Below are 20862 nucleotides of genomic sequence, written 5' to 3' on the forward strand. Positions count from 1 at the left end.
AATTGTCTTTACGTAATTGGGAAAAAGTAAAATACTATCAAAAAAAAGAAAGAATTCACCAACCACCTATTGAAAGATATCCCAAAATGAAAGCCCCTAGGAATATTATAGCCGAATTCCAGAGTTCTCATGTCAAGAAGAAAATATTGCAAGCAGATAGAAACAAATCTAATATTGTTGATATAGTCAGGATCACACAAGATTTAGTAGCTTCCACATTAATGGAGTAGGACAGCTAGTTAGGGCCTGAAGTTGGGAAGACTCCCATTCCAGAGTTCAAATTTGACCTCAGATACTTACTATTGTGTGACCCTGGGCAAGTCATTTAATCCTGTTTACCTCAGTTTCCTTATCTGTAAAATGAGCTGGAGAAGAAAATGGCAAACCATTTCAGTGTCTTTGCCAAGAAAACCTCCAAAATTGGATCAAGAAGAGTCAGAAAGGACTGAAAAATGACAGAACAGCAACAAATATTAAAGGCATACAGGGCATGGAATATGCTGTTTCAGAAGGCAAAGGAGCTAGATTACACCAAAGAATAATTTATCCAGCAAAATTTGGTATAATCATTTGGGGCAGAGGGGTAGAAATGGCTATTTGATGAAATAGAGGACTTTTAAGCATTCCTGATGAAAAGACTATTCTATTCAATGAAAAATTGAATAGAAAATTTGACTTTCAAACACAAGACTCAAGGGAAACATAAAAAGTACACATGAAAGAGAAATCATAAGGGATTCTAAAAGGTTAAGCTATTTACATTCCTATATGGGAAGGTAATACTTATAACTCCAAAGAACTTCTTCATTATTAGGGCAGTTAGAGAAAGTATACATAGACAGAGGGTATTGATATGAATTGACTATGACAGGATGATCTCAAACAAATGAAGGGATGAGAAAAAGGATACACTGGGAGAAGGGGGAAGGGAGAGGAAGAATGGGGATTATCTCACATAAAGGAGGCCTGCAAGGAAAAGCTTTTACAATGAAGAAACAGAGGTGCTGGTATTAGACAATGCTTAAACCACATTCTCATATGAATTGGCTCAAAGCTAGAATAGCATACACACTTTGTTGTATATAAAAATCTGTCTTACCCAATAGGGAAGTAGGAGAGGAAGAGAAATAAATGATGGGGTGGGGCTGATAGAAGGGAGGCAGTAGTCGGAGGCAAAAAAGAATTCTGAGGAAGAACAGGGTAAAAAAAGAGAGAGAAAATATAAAAAACAATAAAATAGGATGGAGGGAAATGCACAGTTAGCAATTATAACTGTGAATCTGAATCAGATGAATTCACTCTTAAAATGGAAACAGACAGAAGAATAGATTAGAAACCAGAACCTAACAATATGTTGTTTACAAGAATAACACTTGAAACAGATAGACACACAGAGATTTAAAATAAGGGGCTGGAGGAGAATCTATCATGCTTCGCTGTTGTTCAGTCATTCATCTGTATCTGACTCTTCATGACCCCATGCACCATACTCTCCAGGGGCTTTTCTTGACAAAGATCCTAGATTTGTTTGCTATTTCCTTTTCCAGTGGCAGAAGCTAAGTGATTTGATCAGCTAGGAAGTGTCTGAGGCTGGATCTGAACTCAGGTCTTCCTGCCTCCAGGCCCAGTGTTCTATCCATTAAACCACCTAGCTGCATTATATGGTTCTATTATGCTTCAAATGAGGTTAAAAATAAGACAGGGGCTACAATCATGATCTCAGACAAAACAAAATAAAAAAACAGACCTAATTACAAAAGATAAGCAGGGAAGCTACATTTTGCTAAAAGGTATCATAGAAAATGAAGTAATATTAATATTAACCATATATACACCAAAAAGCATAGCAACCAAATTCTTAAAGGAAAAGTTAAATGAGTCACAGGTGGAAAAAATAGTAAAACTGTATTAGTGTGGGACCTCAACTTTCCTCTCTCAGAACTAGATAAATCTAACCATAAAATAAATAAGAAAAAAGTTATGAAGACGAATAAAATTTTATTTTTTAATTAACAAATTTTATTTTAATGTCCATGAAAAACATGAACAAGAGAAACAAGAAAAACAGGGATAATTAATTGAGCATAAATGTGGAATAGATGCATATACTTGTCTGGAACACTATTTTTCAAATGTATATATTAACTAAAGTACTTAAGATAGAAGCTTCTTTAGCCCACTCAAATGTTCTTTTCCTCAGCAATGTATCTTTGGGGACTACTGAAGTGTGTCAAGAACAAAGATGCAAAGTGGAAATGCAAGATATCACAAATTTTAGATCAGAAGTGTCCAGTTAGCTCCTTGAAGAAAATCCACAGAGCATGCCAGTATTCACACAGCTTAAGGACAATTAACTCCAGGCAAGATATCACAGCCAGGCTGATATACGTGGCAAAGACAGAATCCCCATAATGGTGGTGCACACGTATGGCACTCCACACAGCATCAAGAATGTGACATGCAAGAGCTATATCAGATCCAAGATGGTGGAATGGGGTAAGGCTAGGGATGCACTCAGTACAAAAGAATGACCAGAATTTCCAACCAACCTCTAGGTAGCAGCACCAGACCACTGGCCAAGCAAAAATGGCAAGGTAAACCACTGGTCTAGAACTGCAGAGTGGTAAATCTGAGTCCACATGCATAGCTATTGAACAGAACCACAGAGCAGGGTCATGCCGACAAAGATATCTTTCAGGTACCAGGCCTGTCTCCAATCTTCATTATTTCCTAGGACTTTCTATTTTTCTGCAGCTAGCACCATCCCAACAGCAGGTAGCCCAGGTTAATGGCAGAATTGAAAAACATGGCTAGAAAGGTAAGAAAGGACTGAATTGGAACCTCCACATAATACCCAGAGCCAACTTCAGTGAAGATATCATCAAACAGCCCCCATCGAAAACGGCAATGCATAAATAGGTTCTAAGAAGCATACTGATCAAAGCCTGGAAACACTCTGGCTTCTTCCTATAAGCTAAGCTCTTAAATCCCTGAAGAATGATTGTTTTCTGGTCAGTTGCCTCTTCCCCCTGGTGGTAATGAAGTTTCCTGAGAGCTGACATGTACAGCTGAGAGCTGAACTCAGCAAGGTATGTAGTCTTTGTTTCCTTTGCTGCTGAAGTAATCAAATGGGGTAACCTAGGACTTTCAGAGGGACTCTGCTAAGCAAGGGGTCAGAGTTTAGCCTGGGGGCTTCTAGGCTTATTGTAAGAGGGGGAAGAAGGGGGAGGGGGAGGTCAGCCCCACAGTTAGCCAAGGAGGAGGGTAGTGTTCACTGTGGCCTTGAAGACAGGCCTCAAGGCCTCACCCCAAGACTGAGGGTGGCCTCCACTAGTCTAGCTCTGCCTGGGAGGAGGGCCCATGAGGAGCGAGGCCAAGGCAGCCAAGATGAATAGAATTTTATAAAAGATATGATAGCCCTCTGGAGAAAAGTGAATGGAAACAGAAAGTATATATTTTTCACAGCTGTACAAAAAAAAAAACCATGAATTGGGGCATAAAAATCTCATAAATAAATGCAGAAAAGCAGAAATATTAAATGCATCCTTTTCAGATGATAAGGCAAAAAAAATAACAGTATAAGGCCATGGAAACATAGATTAAAAATTCATTGGAAATTAAGTAATCTAATCCTAAAGAATGGGTGTGTCAAAGAACAAATCATTGAAACAATAAATAATTTCATTAAAGAGAATGACAAAAATGAGACATCATGCTAAAATTTATGGGATGCAGGCAAAGTAGTGCTTAAGGGAAAATTCATATACCAAAACAGTAAAATCAATAAAATAGAGAAAGAACAGATCAATGAATTGAGTATATAATTTTAAAAACTAGAAAAAGAATAAATTTAAAATCCCTAACTAAACACCAAATTAGAAATCCTGAAAATCAAAGGAGAGATTAATAAAAATTGAAAGTGAAAAAAGGATTGAAGTAATAAATAAAACTAGGAGCTGGTTTTATGGAGAAAACAATAGACAAATCATCAATTAAGTTGATTTTCTAAAAAAAGAAAACCAAATTATCAGTACCAAAAGTGAAATGGATGAATGCATCACTGACAAAGATGAAATTAAGGCAATTATTGGAGTTATTTTGCTCAACTGTATGCCAATAAATATGACAATTTAAATTAAGTCAATGAATATTTACAAAAACTATAAATTGCCCAAGGTTAACAGAAAACCAAATAGAATACTTAAATAACTCTACCTTAGAAAAAGAAATGGAACAAGCAATCAGTGAGCTCCTTAGGACCAAATAGATTCACAAATTAATTCTACCAAACATTTAAAGGTCAATTAATTCCAATACTATATAAACTATTTGGAAAAATAGGTGAAGGAGTCCCACCAAATTCCTCTTATGACACAAATATGGTGCTGATACCTGAACCAGAAAAAGCAAAAACAGAGAAAGAAAACTATAGACCAATTTAACTAATGACTATTGATTGAGGCAAAAATTTACAACGAAGTAGCAAGGAGATTACAGCAATATATAGCAAATATAGTACACTATTACCAGGTATGATTTATATTAAGAATGCAGGGCTAAATCAATAGTAGGATGTCGGAATAATTGATCATATCAATAACAAAAATCATGTGATTGTCTCAACAGATGCAGAAAAAGCTTTTGACAAAATACAATGGACATTCCTATAAAAAACACTAGAAAGCATAGGAATAAATAATAAGTAGTATCTATCTTAAACCATCAGCAAGCATTATCTGTAATGGAGATAAGCTAGAAACCTTTTCAGTAAGATCAGGACTGTAGCATGGATGCCCATTATCACCAAAAATGACCATTATTCAATATTGTTCTAGAAATGCTAGCTGTAGCAAAAAGACAAGAAGAAGAAATTGAAGAAATTAGAATATGCAATGAGAAAACAAAATTATCACTCTTTGCAGACTTAGAGAATCCTAGAGAATAAACTAAAAACTAGTTGAAATAATTAACAACTTCAGCAAAGTTGCAGGATATAAAAATAAACCCACATAAATCATTGGCATTTTTATATACTACCACAAAGTACACCAGGAAGAGATAGAAAGAGAAATTCTATTAAAACAACTGTAGACAATATAAAATACTTGCCAGGCTATCTGACAAGACAAACCCAAAGGGAATTGATAGTTCAACCCATGAAGTACAAAACCTTGCCTACACAAAAAACTCCCTGAAAATTAGAATGAATGAAATAGAAGCCAATGATTCAATGATATCAGAAAAAATGCTGAAAATAGTCAGAAGAGTTAGAAATCAAAGAAAATGTAAAGTATCTCAATGCAAAAACTGACCTAGAAAACAGAAAAGGTGAAAAAAATATGAATCACTGGACTATTTGAATGTTATAACTTAAAATAAAACTGTTCATATCTCTTAGAACCAGAAGCCAAAGTGGAAATAAGAAGAATGCACCAATCATCTGAAAGAAATTCTAAAATGAAAATTCCCAGGAATATCACAGCTGAAATCCGGAGCTTCCCAGTTTTACATACATACATGCATACCTACATATGCATACCATATAGAAATATATGTGTATATTATATATATGGAAAGGGGGGAAGGGAAGGAGGGAGGGAGGGAGGGAGAGAGAGAGAGAGAGAGAGAGAGAGAGAGAGAGAGAGAGAGAGAGAGAGAGAGAGAGAGAAAGTCATGTCCAACTCTTTGTGATACCATTTGGGGTTTTCTTGGCAAAAATACCGAACCCTACAGTGGGGAAAACAGACTTCTAAAGGGATTCCTTCTAAGCATTCCTGATGAAAATACTAGAGCTGCATAGAGACTTTAAAATTCAAACACAAGAGTTAAAAGAAACATTTAAAAAAGGAAGCATGAATAAACAGTCATAAGAATCTGAACATTGATAAGCTGCTTAGATTCATATACTGGGAGATGATACACATGTCCCCTTTTAATGCTGTCATAATTGGGGCCATAGAAGGAGTCTAAATTAGACAAGACCTGGGTGTGGTTCTGTTATGTATGTCTTGTTGATCACATCATGAGGTTTATGGAGGAAAGTAAGGTTTGGGGAAATTATTTCATATAATCAGAGTATACAAGCAGATATCAAGGAGGATGGAATAAGAAGTAACTACTTCTGTTAAAGGTCTCAAGTATTTTTTTATTTTTTAAATTTAAAAAAATCCTATAGGAAACAAAGTTCCTAATTAGAAATTAGGAAATATTTAACTCTTAAGAAACAGAAAGGGAGAATGCTGGTCAAGTAACTAGCATAGTATATTATGCCTGAAATTTAATCAGTCGTGAACCTCCCTCACATCTGGGTCAAACATATAGAGAATTAGACATGTAAATATCTTTAATTCAATAGGGAAATAGGAGATAAGCAGGAGAAAAGGGAATTAGAAGGACAGCACATTAAGGGAAGGATTATTCCTAAGAAAAACAAACTCTAACTAGGGATGACCAGAAATATTTCTAGTTTTTATGAGGCAGTAAAGAACTAGAATCTAAAGAGGTTCTCATAAATTAGGAAATGGCTGAACAAGCTGTGTGACATAAATGTAATGAATATTACTGTTCTGTAACCAATGATGAAAGGGATAGTTTCAGAAAAAAAAGGGAACACTTGTAAGAACTGATGCACAGTAAACAAAACCAGGAGAATAATTTATACCATGACAACATTATGGTAAAGATAACTTTCCAAAGAATTAGGAACTCTGATCAGTATACTGACCAACCATGATTCCAGAGGAAAATGATGGAACATGCTATCTATCTCATGACAGAGAACTGAAGGACTCAGAATGCACTACAATTGGTGGGGGAGGGATTTGGATGAGGTGAGGTGAATTCTTGCTAATTGAAAACATATATTTAATTTTTAAAAAAAGAAGAAGAAAATGCATGGAGCTGGGAGATGAAGTAGAAGGCCACTGTCACTGTATTGCAAAGTATGTGAAGGGCAGCAAGGGAGACTGGAAAGGTAGGAAAGGGCCAGATTAAGAGCTTTAAAAGCCAAACAGAGGATTGTATATTTAATTCTGAAGGTAATATGGATCCACAAAAGTTGACTGAATGGAACTGGGGCCATGGACATGGTCAGACCTAAGCTTTATGAAGAGCACTTCTATAACTGAGCAATGGAGTGAGGAGAGACTTGAGACAGGAAAAATAATGAGCAGGGTATTACAGTAGAGCCCAGGCATGAGGTGATAAGCTTCACCAGGGTGATGGCAATGTCAGAGGAGAGAAGAGAATACACACATACATACACACATACATACATATCTACATATCTATCTATATCTATATAAAGAGATTTCTATATATATCTATACACACATACATATATACATATTTATCTCTCTATATACATGTACATATACATATATACATATACACATGTATATGTATATATACACCTAAACACATATAAAATGTCAGATAGTAAAATCGACAGGCCTTGGCAAAAGCTTGGACATAGGCAGGAGAGAGGGGTAAGAAGGAATGGTGAGTTGAAGATGACACACACACTGTGAGCCTAGATGACTGAATGATATTAATGGCAAAGTTAGAAAGAGGTGAGGATTTTGAGAGAAAGAATGAGTTCATTTTTGGACATATTGAATATAAGGTGTATATAGGATAACCAAAAAAGGGGCAACTCAAGTCCCCTGAAGTCAGTTCATTGTTACTTATTCTAGTTCTTTAAGTCTGAATATTCCCACTTTGCCTCCCCTATTTCTCTGATGTATGGTACGTTCTTTAAAAGACTTGACTTGTGGGGATGGATATAACTTCAGAAGTCTATTCTGGAGATCCGTTACCTTGTCTTTTATTACATGGGATGACAATAATAGAGGTGTGCTATTTATGGTAAAGTTAAATATCTATGTTTCACTTTACATCCTTTGGAAATGATTAATTTTTACAGCTACTTCTGTTGTAGGTCTCAGGTGTTTGGTTTTGCTTTTCATTTAAAAAACCCTACAGGAAACAAAGTTCCTAATTAGAAAATTGGAAATACCTAACTCTTAAGAAATAGAAAAACAATGGTGGTCAAGTGACTTGCACAGCATATTATACCTGAAATTTAATTATTTTGGGGAAATTCCTAGCGTGGAAATTCCCTTTATCAATATAGACTAGAAACTCACTTTCAACTTAGAGTTTTAAAGAGTCAGTTAAGGCACCAATAGGTTAAAGTGTATGGCTCATTGTCATATATCTGGTATGTGGCAGGGTCAGGATTTGAACTGAGGTTTTCCAAAATCCAATACCTTTGTTCTGTAACCACCAAACCACACTGACTCTGATAGTGTACACAGCAGGTACCTTGTAAGTGTTTGTTAGTTGAATGACTGAATTCCCGAAAAGCACAAATGCCCTCTGAATTATTTTGTGACAAGAGGAAAGTTTTTTAACTTGTCTGTTTGGATACTTGCTATCTTCCTACAGCTATGAAATATGGTAAGGATTTTTTAAAGACTATATTAATTCAAGAATTTTAAGCCCTCTAAGAATATGACTCTGAAGTCCCAAATGCCTACTCATGATAGCAAATTCCTATCTGGAATAATTTTCCTCTTGCTGTGAGGAGATTATGTTTGTCTAAAAAATCTATTAGAAAGAGAGTTGTCTCTAGAATTAGAGGACTGGGATTCAAATTTTATGTCTGTTGCTTACAACTTATGTGACCTTAGACTGTAAAATGAGAGAGGTGACTAAATGACTTCTGAGGTTCTTTCCAACTCTAGATCTATGATTCTATGATCCATTCCTTGAGACTGATTTTAATTTGTAATCTTTCAAATTCTCATAATTGTCCTTGAGGTTATGTGCCGTAAGAACTCAGTCAATGTTGTCCCTAAGCTAGAGGTAAAAAAAAAAAGAAAAGTAAAAAAGAAAAAAAAACATGAATAATATGTTGAGAGCTTTCCCATCTACATAGCAAATCTGATCCTCTAAGAAAGGCTTCCTTCACAGCGAACCACTCCTGAAAACCACACAAAGACCACAAAGCAAATGTATATTTGCTTTACAGACAACTCCAGAACACAACATAGTCAATTATAAAAGAAACCTGGTTCTAATTAAATGTAGAACTTCTTGTTTAGTAAACATTTATATAATGTTTCTCTAGTAAGAACAGTTTCCTGTTTTTGTTTGTCTTAGAATTCAAGCCCTCTACCAAAGACAACATCCAATGGCTTGGAAAGAGAGCATATCTGTATCACTTACCAGCCTTGATGGCAACACATATTGTGTCACTTTTTCATAGGCACCCACCTCCTCCCATGTAGCAAGAAAGGCATGGGTTGGTGTGTAGTTTGCAGCAGTTTTGGGAAACCCAGCATGAATATATTGGGCTGCCTGGCTCAGTATCTCCACAGAGTCATCTTCTCTGTAAGAGATCTTTCCCCTCCCACTGCTAGTATCAAGGTCAGATAAGAAGGGGGCAACTGCAGGGAATTCTGTAGGAAAATCATCATTCACATATTGTATCTCTTTAGGGAAGTCTTGAGTTGAGATGATGCCATTAGTGCCCACCTGGAAGAAAACCGAAAATCACCCTATAAGATACAGGCATCATGCGTCAGCTATAACAAATTTTAAAGATCTGTAGTACTTCAAACCTATATACCCATACTTCTCATTTTCTCTCCAGTAATTTTCTCCTTATGAGTCAAGTGGCTCCTGTTGTACCACATCCAACATTATGTACTCCCCACTCTCACAGGATGAAAAACACAACTCCTTTGCCTAAAATTCTTAATTTCAGTTTTAGAAGATCTCATTAATCATAACCCCTCACCACAATCTTCTTGAGTCAAGAAAGTCATATTTTCTGACCTAAATAGCCCTGGGATTTTTTTATATTACACTCACTCCTTTACGGTATGTCCTTGGAAAACATACATCCCTGTGGCAAAAAAATCTCTCCAGGTCAGTGAAAAATCATTTCTATCTCTGAACTTGATGCACTCCTACCCAAGTTCCTAAGCTAAACTTTCAACCTGACTAACATCTGGATTTTCCCATTTTTTTTTTCTGACTGAAGCAGGTCCAGCTGAAAATCTTGTTCTCTAGTAGGTGTTGGAAGGGGATTGAGGTCAAATAAAAATATCCCTGAAAAGAACCATCTCCAAAACCATGGAGCTCCTCTCCCTCTCCGTCTCCCTTCCCCACCATCTCCCTCCTTCCCCACCTCCCTACCCCTTTCTCTCTCTCCTTTTCTTACTCCCTCCCTTCTCTTTCTCTCTCCCTTCCTCCCTCCTTCGCTCCCACTCTGTTTCAGCAAAGAGGAAAGAAGGGAAAGTTTCTAAAAAGTTCCTAACTAATGTGAAAAGAGGTTGAACTTACATAGAGGCTACTGAACTGAGCCTCATAGAACCGCAGGGGTCTCTTCAGCTTTACCAAGGCTGAGATTTCATCATCCCCTTCCTGCAGAAATTGGTCCCCCCAGGCTTCCCCATACGGAAAGAGGTCCTGTGGATGGAGGGCTGAGGCCGAAGGTAGTAGCCAGTGTAAGTGAAACAGCAGCAGCAACAGCTGCCTCTGTTGACTGGTATCCCTTTCTCCCTTCATGGTACGCTCGCGGGATTGCTTCAGGAGCAGAGCGCGTCCGCCATCCACACCCCAATACAGCCAGCCCACGATCGGGTGCTCGGAACATCCGACCAGAGTCCCCGCTGGCACTCCAAGCCCAGGGTGGGACTCCAAGTCTTTTCTAGAGTCCTGACTGGCTACGGCGGTCCAGACAGGAACCAATCAGAGGAGCTACAGAGTCTGAGAAAGTTCAATAGTGGTGGCAGAAGCAGCATCTGGTTCTCATTAAAAGTTTTCTAGGCCGAGGCCCTACTGAACTGCATCCGTGGTGGAGGCGGAGGAAGGAGATACTAGGCTAAAAGCCTCAGACCATTGCCGCCTCTTATTCTTGCGGTTCTTTCTCATGCTTTAAATTCGGTGAATCATTCGGGGTCGTACCAGATCCCAAATGCCTTGTCCGACTGGCTGCCAACCTAACATTTCCACTCCTAACACCAAACAAACGGCCCCCAGGTCCCAAAGGCAATACTGAGGAGAGGACATGACTTCATGCTTGGCCTGATTAGGGGTAGGAGTGGGGGTGGGGAATTGCCTGGAAACAGCGCCTTCCAACTGGTGGCCACTGCTAGCGTCCCACTGCAGAGCCTTGTGTCCTGCTTGGATGGAGTTGTAGTATGCATGTTATGGGTCACTTCTCTTTTCTAACTCTTAAATGAGAGTTCCTGGGATGAGAGAGCCCTCCTTAGCCATTGTTTAAACTGCCCCCCAGGGAACAATCCACTAGGAAAGAAAAGTGAAAGAAACTCAAGCATAAATTCACCTTTTTATGAATGCAAATGTTTGATTGGAAAATGTCCATTTTCTCTTACAAATGCCAAATTACTGGAGTAGCTAAAGCAGATCCAAAGAAATAATCAGATAACCAATCAAAGATATGGGGCTATGTCCTTTTACTTCATACACAGCCCACATTACACACTTTGAGAGTAAGTGGATGAGGAATAATTTAGGATTGGTTTGGCTTCCTGTCTTTAGCTAAAAGAGGGATCTAAGAGTAACCAAATTCTTTATTCACAAGAGGGAAAAATCGTGTGCAAACCGCTGAATTTGGGGAAATGGGTTATTCTGTTTGCTTCAGCACCCTATCCAAAGAACTTAAAGCACTCTCTGAAACCCTAAGATTATAATGAGGTGTTTTACTATTGTAAGTATAATCCTAAAGCCTATTGGTAAAGGACTCTGTTCTCATTAGTGGGGATCAATGCCCTGTGCCTGTGTGAGGGGTAGGGCAGAGTTGATAAGAGAAGTATAGAGGAGAGCTGTTGAGTTCTCTTCAAGCCTTTGAGTCACTTGCAGTCTCTCTGGGTTTCGGGATGGGCTGTGCCGATAGTACTTCAAGTCGCTGAAGGAAACTGCTCTGGGAAGAAGCCAATATGAAAGGAGATAACAATCTTCATCATATCTCTATCCCCAGTTTCCTGTACAAGAGACTTTGGGAAACTTCCCCTTGTGCGAAATCTAGGATGCTCTTGGTTAAGCTGCTTTGCTTTGTATTGTCTGGTATATATTCTCCTATATATACATTCTCTGATTTGTTTTGCTATCAAGTTGGATAGTTTCTTGGCTAATTCCTGTGCATCAATGCCTGGAAGGAACCCCTCCTTACTTCTGCCTCATAGAGTCCCTCTCTTCCTTCAAGATGAAATTCAAACACCATGTTCTACATGAAACCTTCCCTGATCCCCTCTCCACCACAATTTTTAGTACTTTTCCTTTCAGACTACCTTGTATTTCACTACTTTGTATATGTTTGCCTTATTAACTTTATGCTGTACTTGTTTTCACCATTTTAATGTAAATTTATATAGAATAGGGATTACTTCATTCTTTGTATTTGTATCCCCACTCATTGCCTAGTATAGTGCCTAGCACATAGCAGGTACTTAATAAATTGTTGTTGGTTGATTGAATGGAGGTAAGAGGAAACTCAAAGGACTCCCAGAAATCTTTTTCCAGGCCATGAATTGTCCATCACCCAGCATTTATAAAACACTGTTCTAATAAATCTGCTTCCTGACAACTCCTTCTCCCACTCCCTGAGATTTTTCATGTATTTCGTGAATATTTGCTTATGTTGGTTTGCTACTACAAGAATTAGCATGAAAGGTGTGATTCTTATTCTGGTAAACATTATTTATGATTGACTTTTCCGTTTTAAAACGCTATTGCTGTTGATATATTCCGTAGCTAGGCTCATTGTAAAAGCTACATTGATCTCAAACTCTTTGAATTATAATTCTTATTACTAAAATTCTTAGTACCTAGAGTCTGAACTACATAATTTAGCACTTCATTATATGTAGCCTAAATTATTTTATTTTTTGCAACCCTCATCTCCTTACCACAATTATCCGGGACAAGGGGCCATAGCTTACCCTTTTCTGATATCACTCTGCCCCATCAAACATACACATACACTCGAGCGCACACACACACACACACACACACACACACATATACACACACACGAAAGGCAAGCACATACTCTCACATCATATAAGCACAATTTTGGTTTCATGAAAATAATAGCTTACATTTACATAACAAATGCATAGGGTTTGCAAAATGCTTTATGCAGTCTCATTTGAGCCTCTCAATAACCCTGTTAGAGATGTACCCCAGGTATAACATTATTATCCACATTACTTAAGAAAGGTATTGAGGCTCAGAGGGATGAAATAACTTGCCCTTGTCACACAAATGGTAAATGCCAGTCTCAGAATTTGAACGTAGGAGTTCCTTTTGACTCCATATCCAACCACTCTACACACTATTTAGAACTGCCTTTTATTGAAGGCTATTGGTTTACTTTTTTTTTACACCACCATTATTTCCAGCCCCAGCCCCCACACTCCAACATGAAACCTCTTTTATAACAAAATAAAACAGCTAAGCAAAATCTAGCCCAAAATAACTATGCCTGACAGTTTATGAAACATTCATCACTTGTAATTCCTTATCACTCTATGAAAGAAGGGAAGTGTGTTTTATCATTTCTTCTCCAGTAGTAAAGTAGGTCATTTCATTCAGTCTATGTGTGGCTGATTTTCAGTGTAGTCATTATGTATATTGTTCTGATTCTACTTACTTCACACTGTATCAATTCATGTAAGTTTTATCAATTTTTCTAAATTCCACATATTCATTTCTTATGGCACAATAGTATTTATTTACACTTATATACCACAATCTGTTTAGCTCTTGTCCATTTGATCAGTTACTACTTAGCTTCCAGATTTATTTTTTTGCTACCACAAAGAGTACTACTGGGAGTATTTTGATATAAATGCAACTTTCACTTTGCCTTTAATGACTTTGGGGTATATGTCCAGTAACAGAATGTGGATGTTCAATATATACTTCTCTTTCCACCTAATTAGTTTAATAAGTCAGTTGGAGCTGTTGTAATTCCACATAGTATCTTCTCATCTTTATCCTTTCTTTGAATCTGATGTTGATTTTGACATTTACTCTAACTGAACATAAATGACTCATAAATTCCTCCATCATTAATCATTAGTTGTGTCTCATCTGTTAAAATAGCAAATTCTATTTTTATAGTTACTCAATGCTGAATATATTTTCATAAAGATTTTCTTTTTTGAAGAAAATATTTATGATACATAAGCATGAAGTCTTTAAGCAGCCTATACATCTTTAGCCTCTGTTATTTCTTAATGCCAAGTCATGTTTTCCATCATATTTTTTTTGCCATCCTTTCCTGCACTCATATTGTAAATATGACTCTTAACAGAAGCACCTTCTTGACTCAGATTCAATGTTGGCATGAACATTTAACAAAGGAAGTTTATTTTGTCCTAAAGTAGCAAGAATATATGAAAAGGACACATACAGTAGCATTTAGCTTCTCTGAATTCAGCTCTATGGTTTTCTATCTGGAAACTCATATTCTCAGTACTGTCAGCAGGGTTTGCTAACATACATCGTCTTAGGCACCCACCAAGTCTTAGAATCCTGATTTCATGAGTGTTGGGACTTTTTAAGCCCTTAGATGATGTGGTAGCCACATTAGGGAAGCCGGGGCCAATCAAGTGGCAGGAGAAGCTTTATCTTGGGACTCCTCAATGCTGGCTAAGGGGGTGGGGAAAGAAGTTGCATATGGAAACTGAGGCCAATTGGTACCAGGGATATCTTTATTCTATCATGCATCACTCCCAGGTGGCAAGGTCCTAAGAATCATTTGACTTTTACTGGACAGTCCTCCTGGCATTGGCAATAGTAAGGAAGAAAAGGAGTGTGGGGAACCAAAGAAAGCAAGATATGAAGGAGAACAAAAGCTAATAATCCTAGGCTTCCATATTCCCCTCATAGCATGGGCAGGATTAAAGGAAAGGGGGTGCAGAAAAAACAAAAAAATTTAGAGGGGTACAAACACCAGAAATCTTAATCCATTTCTTACCCCTTCAAAAAGACGAAGTCTAAAGTCTAACAGTATCGTCCATGTTATGGGTGATGCCGTGTCTTTGCAGTTTGTGGTGGTGGTGATGAACTAAGAACATCAGAGCCACAACAAAGATGATGAAATTTCCAATACAATAATGGATTTCTTTTCTTGATGTGAGATGGTGATGAGGAATACAAGGGCTACCACACGGACATTTCTGGTACAGTCAAAAATTCTTGCTCCGGCTTTAGGGTTATCAGTAGTAAAATGACTAAGAAATCCCAAGTCTCTTGCACAAAGACTATCCCAAGATCTAAGCTGATATAAAGGCTCTCCTGGTACTGTCCCCCACTCACTATTCCCTGGCCCTAATAAAAACCTCTGAGAGCCACATTAGAAGAATGATACAAGATATTTCCCCCCTTAGAGGCCTCTGATGGCTACCTGCTTCTTCTACAGTGACTATCAAGTGATTCAGAATTACCACCAAGTCAATTAAGAGAAATTTCATAAGCCTCTGGATAAGGGAACTAACTCCCTTTCTCAAACAGTTGCAATGTGGCATCAAATACATCATAACTTGTTTCTTTTGTATCTGTTGTGTTTATTCTTTCAGAGCCTACATCAATGATTAACTTTGTCTATTTCAAAACATCAGAAAAGTCACCACAGGCTCAGCGATGGCAGTTACAAGCAGAGTTTTCTGTAGCTGCATCAACTAAGCTTGATGATTCAGCAAAGCATAGATATCAGATACCATATCTTTTAAGTAAGGGAAAACGTGCATCAGCTATGTTGCACTCAGAACTTGGTGGAAGAAGTACTTTCTTAGCTACTTCTTTAAATGTGAGCCCACTCTTTTTAGGGACTGAGGCATAGAAGGAAGAGTGTGCCTTATTAGAGGGAGTTTTTATATTTCATTCTTTCCATATTTTCTCAGTAAATATTTCCTTGTTAAAGTTAATTGATAATACTGATTATCAATTAAATCACCTGGTCAAAGTGGTATCAGGCTACTAATCACTGGTTAGATGATATTGAAGAGCTAATGGGCCAAGAGAAATTGGAGGGAATACACTGGATAGAGGATAATGAACTATGGCTTTAGGAAAATATTCCCTCAAACTCCCAGACATATTTTTAGAACTCTGAATGGAATATCAGCCTTGCTCTGGGAACTTGACCTTCTAATCTAAGTGTAGCTTAGAAGAGAGTGTAGCTCTAGAGATTACACAAGTGCTACAAAGATATAGATATATATGTATATATATTGTATGTATATAACATGTGTATGTGTATATATGTATATCATATACATATATACATACAGATATTACATTTGGCTGAATATGTTGCATTAGACTTTTAATCTCTCTACATTTCATGGATACCAAAGGAGTCTATCAATTTTCCTTCACTCAATATGTGACTAGCCCATATTTTTTTCTGCTCCCAAAATCTCTGATGAGATTTGCCATCTCTCTTACAACCTCATCATTTAACTGAATCTGATCTCTCCAAAGTTAGCAGTGATCTACTAATTGCTAAATCAGATGAGTTTTTCTAGTTCACATTTTTTTACCTCTCTGTAGCACATAACACTGTTGACCATCATCTCCTCCTGGTTTCATTCATTTCTCTGAGTTTTTGTTACCCTGATCTCTTGGTTCTCCTGCTGCTTTCCAGTCTCCTTTGCTAACTCTTCATCCATAGCATATCCTCCAAATGTGGTGGCTTTGCCTTGGGTCTATTTCTTTCTCCCTACTCTCTTGGTTCTCCTTCTGCTGCTTTCCAGGCACCTTTGCTAACTCTTCATCCATAGCATATCCTCCAACTGTGGGGGCTTTGCCTTGGGTCTATTTCTTTCTCCATACTTGGTTACAGAATGATAGGCCAAATAAAGACAAATGATAGGCAAACAAAGCCACATGCATATATTTTCGTTGTATCATTCTCCTTCATGTTCTTCCAACATATCCTCCACTAAGGATCCACTCAATGTTCTAGAGGCAATGCTGGAGACATTTCAGTAAAAAAAAAGGGGGGGTTCCAAAAAAGCAGTTACCAGATCTCAGTTCTTTTTCTCGATGTGGGTAGAATTTTCCATCATGAGTCTTTTGGAATTGTCTTCAATGATTATATTGCTGAGAAGAGCTAAGTCAATCATAACTGATCACCACACAATTTTACTGTTACTGTGTACAAAGTTCTCAGTTCTTCTCACTTCACTTTTCATCAGTTAATATAAGTCTTTCCAGTTTTTTCCCCTGAAATTAGCCTGATTGTCATTTCTTATAGCACAATAGTATTCTATTACATTCATGTACCACAAGTTGTTCAGCCATTTCCCAATTGATGGGCATCCCCTAAATTTCTAATTCCTTGCCACCACAAAAAGAGCTGCTATAAATATTTTTGTGTGCATTTAAGTGCTTTTCCTTCTTAAAAAAATCTCTTTGGGATACAGACATAGTAGTGATATTGCTGGTTCAAAGGGTATGCACAGTTTTATAGCCCTTTAGGCATAGTTCCAAATTGCCCTCCAGAATGGTTGGATCAATTCACAACTCCACCAACATTGAATTAGTGTCCCAATATTTCTACATCCTAGAAGAAAGACTTTCAAACAAGAAGGAAAGGAAATTCAAATAATGCAAGACTATTCTGCAACCACCAGAAAATGTAGGAGAGAACAGAATAATATGTTCCAAAGAATATTGGCAGTCAGTATATAATTGACCTACCCTGCAAATCTCAACTTAACCATAAGTGAAAAAAGATAGTTGCTTAATAAAAAAGAGGCATCTGAAGCATGTTTAGAAAGGAAAAGCAGACTGAAGAGATTATTTGCTTCTCAAACACCCTAAACCACAGAAATACAGGCATGGACAACAAGGACAGCAACATCAACAGATTCACCACAGAGAAACTAGTAAGAGACCTCTTTCTAAGTGTACACAAGGAGACAGAAGTGAAGACAGAAGTCCAGCGGAGGTAAGAGTGAAGAGGTGAACCTCGGGAAATATGATGACACCCTGTCTACAGATAAACCAATGGTTTTTGCTGAGATGTTAGAATATTAGAGGATACATGAAAGCTGGGTAAGAGAGCCAGGAGATAAAGAGGCATGAAGAATGTGTCCAGGTCAAGTCAAAGGCTAGCAATGAGATGAATGTAAGCCCTGTGGTCTCAGTACTCTTACTGAGTACTGAGCCTACAGAAGCCTACAGAAGAATAGTGAACAGGATGGCCAAAGGACTGAAAAAGGAAGCAAAGGAAGGAGGCTTTGATTTGGTGATAAGAGGGTTTTACCAATGAATGTTCCTATAAGTGAAAAGAGATGGTCTGTAAAGTGAAATAGGGACCTTGAACTAAGCATTTTGTGCTTGAAAAGTCTACTTGTTCTAACTCAGAAGTGGAAGGGGTGGGGTTGGAGCTCCAGAGGATAACTGGCCTTTGGGGAAGCAGGAGAGCATTGACCTAGGGAGGAGATTTTGAGACAAATGGAAAAAATAGGTAACTGGGGATAGATCAATGGTGTGTTGCATAATCAGAGACATGGTGAAGGAGGGGCCCTACCAGAGAGTAATGTTCTCTCTTACACCTATAATAATTGACATTGTTTTGGGAGTGAGACACAATGAAAAAGGGAAATCCATGGGGCAAACTCTACAAGACAGTGGCAGAAACTACCTAGAGGGGAGAGCCTTGAATACCTTGAAAATTTTAATTGCATAAGTAGTACAAAAACTAGAGAGAGACTAGACAATTGTAGAAGTCATGATTCAAAGAATGGAAGTCTAGAGTAGACAGAAAGAAAAATGATAATGAAGAGAGTAAGATAAATTCTTTTTGTAAAAAGGCACAAAATATAAAATTTAAAATTACTGAACAGAACTAGTTGAAGGGGAAAAAGGAAGAAAGAATCTATTTGACTAAAAGGGAAAAAAGTGGGGGGGGCAGGGAGGAGGGAAGAATTATATAACCAGATAAAAACAGAAGAGAAAAAGGAACCAACAAGCAAAATCCCAAATTAAATGGGGTAAAAAATGAGAGTGGTGGATCAGGATTGAGGGGAAGAGAGCCAATGGGAATAGGGTGACCATAAAAAAAGGTAACTGCAAAGTAATTTAAGGAACATAGTACTGTGTTTCCAGCAGGAGAGTGAGAAAAACATAACAAAACCCCCAATATTAGAGACAAATGGAGAAAAATATAAGCTTTTTAAAAATAAAACTCTTTTTAAAAATTTTTTAATTTGTTTTTCCATATGTTATGTTATCCATAACATAGTACAATAAAAAAGAGGATAGCACACGAAACTGCAAATCTGCTATGCACATGTGATATGCTTTTCAAATATACAACAAAATCATGTAGATTTATTTTTTTCTCTCTCTTCCCCTGCCCTACCCTAGAGATGGCTACTCTTAGACACAAATAGGTATGGTTTACACACACACATACACACATGTATATGTAAAATTATTCTATATGTACTTCTATTTATCAGTTCTTTCTCTGGATGCAGATAGCATCTTTCTTCTTATGTCCTTTATAGTTAATTTGGATTTTTTTAATAGACAAAATAACTTATTCACTCAAAGTCATTCTTAAAACAACATTGCTGTTACTGTATGCAGTGTTCTCTTGGTTCTGTACTTTTAGCTCTTCATTATTTCGTGCAGATCTTTCCATGTTTTTCTAGAATCATTGAGTTCATCATTTCTTATAGCTCAATAGTATTCTATCACAATCATATACAACAACTTGTTCAGCCATTCCCTAATTGATGAGCATTCCTGCAATTTCCAGTTCTTTGCTTCCACAAAGAGGGCTGCTATGAACATTTTAGAACATGTAAGGTTTTTTTTTTTCTTTTTCCCCTAATCATCTTTGGAATTTCAATTTCAATTCAATTTCTATTCTCTGGTTGTAGAATATGAGGAAGTTTTTCTTGATAATTTCTTGAAATCTGATGTCTAGGCTTTTTTTCATCATGGCTTTCAGGTATTCCAATAATTCTTAAATTATCTCTTCTGGATCTATTTTCCAGATCAATTGTTTTTCCAATGGTGTATTTCACACTTTCTTCTTTTTTTTCATCTTTTGGTTTTATTTAATTGTTTTTTTGTTGTCTCATAAAGTCATTAGCTCCCATTTGCCTCATTCTAATTTTTAAGGAATTATTTTCTTCAGTGAGCTTTTGTACCTCGTTTTCCATTTGGCCAATTCTGTTTTTTGAGGAGTTCTTCACTTTAGTGAATTTTTGTATATCTTTTTCCATTTGGTCAATTCTGCTTCTCAAGGCATTCTTCTCCTCATTAGATTTTTTCATCTTTTTACCATTTAGCCTATTCTGTTTTTATAAGATGTTATTTTCTTCAAAATTTTTTGTGCTCCTTTACCAAGCTGTCAACTTCTTTTTCATGATTTTCTTGTATCACTCTCATCTCTCTTTTCAATTTTGCCTCTACCTCTCTTATTTGATTTTTAAAATCTTTTTTGAGCTCTTCCATGGCCTGAAGCCAATAGTATTTTTCTTGGAGGCTTTGGATATAGGAGCTTTGATTTATTATCTTCTTCTGAATGTGTGTTTTGATCTTCCTTTTCCCCATGGTAACTTGCTATGGTAATTTTTTTCCTATTGTTAGCTCATTTTCCTTTCTATTTCTTGACTTTTAATTCTATGTTGGGCTCCGCTTCCCAAGTGGAGAGGGTACTGTCCCAAGCTTCAGGGTCTTTTGTGTAGCTGTTTTCAGAGGTAATTCTAGGGACCTGTAAGTTTTTGGTTGTTTCAAGGTGGTATGATCTAGGGAAAAGTGTGTTTACTGCTCTCTTGTACTTTGCACTGGTTT

General features: G+C 37.2%; 1 protein-coding gene across 1 annotated transcript in view; it reads right to left on the reverse strand.

Moving 5' to 3' along the window:
* NID2 (nidogen 2) overlaps nucleotides 1-10686 on the reverse strand; it is a 143038-nt gene extending 132352 nt beyond the window's left edge. The window contains exons 1-2 of the mRNA XM_036750336.1: nucleotides 10354-10686; nucleotides 9232-9540 (exon numbers count right to left, since the gene is read on the reverse strand). Coding sequence (XP_036606231.1) covers nucleotides 9232-9540; nucleotides 10354-10578 — 534 coding nt within the window. The 5' untranslated portion in view covers nucleotides 10579-10686. The remainder of the gene's footprint in view (nucleotides 1-9231; nucleotides 9541-10353) is intronic.
* Nucleotides 10687-20862: the final 10176 nt, after the last annotated feature.

This window comes from Trichosurus vulpecula, chromosome 3 (genome assembly GCF_011100635.1).
Source record: "Trichosurus vulpecula isolate mTriVul1 chromosome 3, mTriVul1.pri, whole genome shotgun sequence".
Taxonomy (NCBI): domain Eukaryota; kingdom Metazoa; phylum Chordata; class Mammalia; order Diprotodontia; family Phalangeridae; genus Trichosurus; species Trichosurus vulpecula.